Genomic DNA, 6,394 nt, shown 5'->3' on the forward strand with positions numbered 1-6,394 from the left:
TTGAGTAACGACTGGAATCTCAGGATCATTATGGGAATTTACTCGGCTCGTAGATATAATCAAAATTTTATTCCAAATTGATGCATTATTACTAGCAAAACCGTGTTTCTCGGAAGTAGAATAGACCTGCTTTACATCGTCATGGGCAAATTGAAATTACGACAAAAAAAAAATAATCAAGATAGTTCAGAGCATGTGTGCTATCTCAAACTCAAAGTACACGTGCACAATCACCAGATTCACATATAAAAATTGATGTCTGTCCTTGTAATTCCATTTCCCTAGCCAACAAAGGCTGGGCCTTGGGATATTCCCTCTCAACAAATGATGCAGCTTCATCTGCAAGGTCAGCCTCCACAAATGCAATGCAGCATCCTCTAAACCCAGCTCCGCTGAAGCGCGCTCCCAATACACCAGGAGCCCTCAAAAGGATCTCATACAATTGAATCAGTGGTTCCGCACCTTGGAACACATAATTTCACATCAATATAATTATCCAATGAGCAATGCTAATATCTTCGAGATTGCAGCAAGATGGAAGTTCAGAAATTCAAATAATGGGGTTCAGGCTATACCGCATTCATAATTTTGAATTGAACTTCGACCAGAAGCTGAAACGAGATCTCCAAATTCTTTTAGATCACCCTTTGCCCAGGCCTCAACTCCTGAGTTTAATATTAAGTAAATGACATTCAAGCACAAAAGCTGAAGCGATCAGTACACAAATATAGCCTGAGTTTGAGATTTATCAAATCAATTAAAGAGATTATACCCTTTGCAACCCGCATATTCTCAGAGAAATAATGCTCAGCTCTTTTGGCTAGATTGCTATCTAATTTGCACTGCACAAAACAGGATATGTGGTCATGCTTAAATAGAACAGGAACAAATACATATGAAGGACACAATAACACTAGTAAACAACCTAGAACAAGAATATGTGGTAGATTAACTTAATCAACTAGAAAGGTGCAGGCACGGGTAATCATTCTTTGCCTATGTCCATATAACATGCATAATTTTATCGGTTCTTTGAATATTCAAAGTGGTAAGATTGAGATTGCCGAGTGCTAGTGCCCTTGCTCAAAATTATATTTCAACAACCAACGCATTTATTTAGCAATACATTTCATGTTTATTAAACACATATGCCTGCAGAGTGTTCATTATAAATGTGGACATTTGCACATCACACAAATAGAACAAGATAGGTAAAATTATGTACACTTTGGGTTTTAGCACATTAATGCTTTATACCTTGTGAGTCTCATAAACTTCTGGTTTAACTGCTCAGTTGTAAAAACAGAGATAAACTTAGATCAGTTGACGACTTGATAAATCATTAAAGATAAATGATAAAAAGATCCAAGTTAAAATGTGAGAAGTCAAGTTACTAGCCGTTAGATAGGATGGGCTCCGCTGTGAAATCTCCAGATGCTCTGCAGAATGAACACAAAATATCAAACATAAACCTTCAGGGCCATTGATTATCCTGCCAAATTCTCCAGAGAAAAAAATTAAAAGGGAAATGCCAAGGGGCTGCAGCAGCACATGTAGTTTTGGTAATTGTGAAAAAAAAAAAAACTGTAATTAGCCTTACTTGTTATTTGTTTGCCCTACTAGTGGTTAACTTTTTCCATTGAATATAATGGAAAAAAGGAAAAGTAATGGATTCCCAAGAGGAAAAGAAAACTTACTCCAAAAGAACGCGTGCTGCCTTTTGACACTCTGCAACTCGCCCATTATATCCAGGGTTGCTAGTCAAAGCTCCCTTCAACCCAGAGAGTGCCACCAATATTTTCGTTCCCTTTGGTTGCCCACTCTTCTTGTATTCTTGGACCTTTGGTCGTTGTATAAGCCTGTAATCTTTGGTCTGCATATACCAAACACACACTTGAAACAGAGTAATGCCAAAAACAATTGAGGGGAAAGTTGTACAGACATATAAATGCATTTGTTTTCTGATAGTATTCTGTATCATTTATTCATCAGACGTCCAAAATCCAAACAGGGAGATCTGATAACGCTTTTAACATATAACAACACATTTAGAAGTAGCAACGGAGACACCTTAATCCAGATATTACCTTGCAATTCATGCATAACAAACAACCATGGCTTGAAAGTAGTATGGCTGACTGGTCCATTATACCATTCTTCAGACCCAAATATTCATTCTCAATCAACCTGAAGTGAGAAATCACTTACGGGTTATCATCAAATATCACTAGATAATTAGGAACATAAGTCGGTAACTTAATATTCAAACTTAGATCGTAACATTTCAAAAGCATTTGTCACTGCTATGCATAGTACGAGTAACTAGCTAGCATAAAGAGGTATAACATAAATAAGAAGCAGAAGAGTGAAAATAGTATTGACCTACAAACACCCACGCATACATATGCGGATGCTCTAATTATAAATTCACTTTGACTGATTAAATGGATTTGGGTAAACTTACCTATCATATTCAATATTCTCTGTGGGAGATATTGCTAAATTATTTGCATGTTCAAAAGCCATGAGGTAAGCTATTCCGGCCTGTTAAACAATGAAAGTTGAATTCCCCATATGAGGGAGGAAAAGAAATAGCAGTTTCCCTGATGACCTCCCATCCAAACATCCCCAACCCATACTCTGAACCGAATCTTGCTAGTAAGCATTATGTTTGATCCTCTTTTCATGAAATTCATTTCAATTCTCATTGCAATGCCCTTTGATTCAGACTTTTCATAACTGTAAGGACCAGAGAAAGAGAAAGTAAACAGGGAAATCACTATCTTACTGCAGCAGAAGAGCTTAGACCCACACTGTTCAGGCCATCACCATCAGATATTAATCCAAAGATACCCTGTAAATGTACGGACAAGGATGTGTGGGTTTATATTTCAAAATGATGGAAATAACTTGCATACGGTGATCTACATTAAAAAGACCACAATTATATTTCATGGCAGTATCCCTGACCTTAGAAAGTTTGTTTCCTCTACTCTGTAGAGCATATACAGCTCCTCTAGCATAACGCCCCCATTTACATTGTTCTTGTTGCCCAGAAGAATCTTTTCTTGAGTTCCCATTTTCAGTGGTGGCTTGTATTGGCTGTTGAATCTCATCAACTCTATCAAATACCAATGACTTTAAAGTTCAACATAAGGAAATATAGTGGAAGATATACCTATTATACAATGGAATTCAGCAAGTTGAAGACAACAACATGATGCAATGAAAATCAGAATAGCACAAGATCATAACTGACAGTTGAAATGCCAACGAGCTAGTTAGTATGACAATTGATAATAGGCCCAAGTTGTAAAAATTTGGACGTAATGATTATGTCTGGTGCAATCTTCCCCCTCCACCCGACACACACACACACTTGCACGCACACACACTCCCAATAAAATAAAAAAGAAAAAGGGAACCCAACATCCAGCCATATAAATAATGATAGTCAGTAAAGCTTTACTTCATTTTTCCATTGGTAAGACTTAATGATGATATTTCATCTTCATTAACTATTTCTTCACATGTCTTGTAACACTAATTGTTTCCACAGAAGTGGCACACATCCAAATGATTGCAGCTGACAGGATAATTTTACAAGTGATGAGGTGAAAACTTCAACAAAATACTTAGGAGAAAACAAGACTTTATGATCCCCGACAGACCTGAACCGAACTTGCCCTTCAAAATCTCCTGAAATAAGTGACACCTACAAGGTAAAATCCCAAGGACCATTTATTAAACAGTGGAAGGTATTATGAATAATCAGTACACATGTTACTATTGAAAACTATGCATATATGCTTAGCAAAGGTAGATACTAATAACATGCTTAGCTTCAAAATGAACAAATTTGCAGATGTCGTCTCATGTTTTTCAAGATTGTAAATTGAATGTTGTCAAATTACCTCACTACTTCTTGAAGGGACAAACCCTAGAAGTATTCCCATATCTAATGTCATAGCCGAAACAGTCCCACCCTGCAAGTAGCAAAGTGCAATAGAACTCATTCGAATTTCAGGTGAAATTACATGAGGAGGCTGCCAGGAAATTGAAGGAGTAAACAGCTCCAGTACGTATTGCATAGTCACGTTTCCGATAAAACTTGTTCAAGATCAACATTGAGTTAAAATTGTACTGTCATAATAGAAAGACATATACTGAAGTACCTGGTGATCAATATGAGCCCCTAAAGGACAAATTCGATAGGGAGATGCCACAATTCGAACTTCCTCTTTAGTAACCCCTGCCATGCTAGAAACTATCCGTCTCACTTCAGCTACCTGCAGGTTACAACAAGAATTAATCATGACATTTGAAAGATTATTGAATCCGACTGGATGTTTAATCAAAAAGGCACTTTTCACTTTTCGGTCTACATTCTCATTCTATATATATTTTTCCCAATTATTCCACCTCCACTGCAATTTACAATTCCTTATTGATTCTTAAAATGCTCAGAAAACTCAACCGTAAACGATCTTGGCAAGGTGTCAAAAAGTGTACCAGCATAACCTTACGAAATTATAGGCATACTAAACAGTAATACTATCCTAATATTAGCCATTTTAACACAATTCAGCGCAGTTTTAACAAAATTCATGGCACCATAATTATCTGGTTATCAATCAATCTTCTATATTTAGCATTTCATGGCATCACAAATCTCACCGACGCAGATCCTGGCATTAGAGATCAGAGCAAGCAAAATATACAGTTACTGATCCGTACGCAAGACAAGTAGTATTAAGAAACAAGCTCGAAAACAAAAACAATACGAGATCGAATTTGAAAACGAAAACAAAAAGAAAAAAGCAGCGTGAAAGCGCGTAATGCAGCAAGGCGAAGTGAATCGGAATGCGGAATTGGTATATAATGTGTGTACCGCGCGATCAGAAGGCCAAGAGTAGTGTCGAGCCATATCCGCCGCAAGCAGTGACTAACTCTCGGTGCAATGCGGTGGATGAGGATGAGAATGAATTGATGATTGTGAAAGAAAGTGAGTGTGGATCTGTCGTTTGGTGAAGCGCCAAAATCAGTTGAAACGGGTCTACCGACTACCGTAGTGGTAGACAGACCACATTTCATTTCTCTTTTTTAACCTCGCTGCACCATCCTCGCCACGGCCACCTCATTTTTTTTAAGAGTAAGGTTATAATTAGATTTTTGAAAATTTTAATTTTATGCTAATTAAATTTTTTAGTATAAAATAAAATAAAATTGTCTATGTATTTCGTTATTTAGAGTGGGATATGTTCTGTTGTTATATGAGTAAAAAAAATAATATAATTTTAGACAGTAAAATATTTATTATTTTAAATTTTTATATCATTTTTATCAATTACTCTATATTTATTACAAATCCTATTAAAACAGATAAAGTTTTATTCCAAAAATTATTATTTGTATGACTATTTTTTATAAATATACATGTTACAGTAAGTAATAATACATATAAAGTATCATCATTAAATTTTACGTGATAAATTAATAGAAAAACATCACATATCTACCGTTTATTAATATTAAAGACTAAATTCATTTTTTTTAAGACTAATTAATTTGAATCAAAATCTACCGTGACCTAATTGTTACCTCATTTTTTTAACTGAATATAAAACATAAATTATTTACAATAATAAATATTAATATTTAAATTTTAAATCTAACCTAAATGTCATAAAAAAAATCTAAACCTAAATTTTCGTTTGATTTTTATTGTACACTAGTGTATGTATCTGTACCGTACATACTCTCTCGCTCTCTCCCATCACTTAAAACTTAAAAGTGTTTACAACTCACCAAAATACATACAAACATCGAATAATAGTTAGCCGTATGTATATATTGTGAGTTAATAAAAAGGAATTTTTATTTAAATTAAATAAATATAATATTTACTGATTTAAATAAACGTGAAAGAATTTACCAAAATGCGTAATTAGTTACATCTCAGATACAGTGGGAGAAACCAAAAAATAAACATATCTCGGGTGCACTGATCCCATTCTGTGATACGGAATCTGAGAGTCATATCTTGGGTGCACCCGAGATATGAACATGAGCGCATCACGGATACACTGCATCCGAGATATGCTTATATTTTGATATGGATCAGTGCATCCGAGATACGTACGAGGATGTGGGACGGGGGCACTGCATCCGAGATATAGTCAAGATTCGATACGCTTATAATATAAAGAGTTGATACGTAGCCTAAAACCTCGGTCAATGAAGCGTATCTCATCAAACAAAATCAAATAAATAACAAACACCACCAAATCCGAGGACCTAAACAGAACTCAGAATCCCAACTGACTAGGATTAACGTCATCAAGATAACCTCGGCAAACACGGAAAATCCCTAAACAAGCTCTAACTAAACAGC

The 6,394-nt window shown here is 35.5% G+C and overlaps 1 protein-coding gene across 2 annotated transcripts; it reads right to left on the minus strand.

The window, feature by feature from the left end:
- Positions 1-50: 50 nt before the first annotated feature.
- GALAK (galacturonic acid kinase) lies at positions 51-5,162 on the minus strand. 2 transcript variants are annotated; one of them, XM_016333842.3, is made up of 14 exons: positions 4,892-5,162; positions 4,176-4,289; positions 3,915-3,986; positions 3,672-3,715; positions 2,971-3,121; positions 2,789-2,854; positions 2,465-2,544; positions 2,088-2,187; positions 1,698-1,873; positions 1,399-1,439; positions 1,258-1,286; positions 773-842; positions 576-665; positions 51-462 (listed from the first exon to the last, which is right to left on the minus strand). In XM_016333842.3, the coding sequence occupies exons 1-14, from the start codon at positions 4,925-4,927 to the stop codon at positions 212-214; spliced, it is 1,320 nt and encodes a 439-aa protein (XP_016189328.1). In that variant the 5' UTR covers positions 4,928-5,162; the 3' UTR covers positions 51-211. The 2 variants fall into 2 exon arrangements, with proteins under 2 accessions (XP_016189328.1, XP_016189330.1); XM_016333844.3 differs by having other exon boundaries at positions 4,678-4,914.
- Positions 5,163-6,394: the final 1,232 nt, after the last annotated feature.

This window comes from Arachis ipaensis, chromosome B3, assembly GCF_059453495.1.
Source record: "Arachis ipaensis isolate K30076 ecotype BB chromosome B3, ASM5945349v1, whole genome shotgun sequence".
In the NCBI taxonomy this organism is placed as follows: domain Eukaryota; kingdom Viridiplantae; phylum Streptophyta; class Magnoliopsida; order Fabales; family Fabaceae; genus Arachis; species Arachis ipaensis.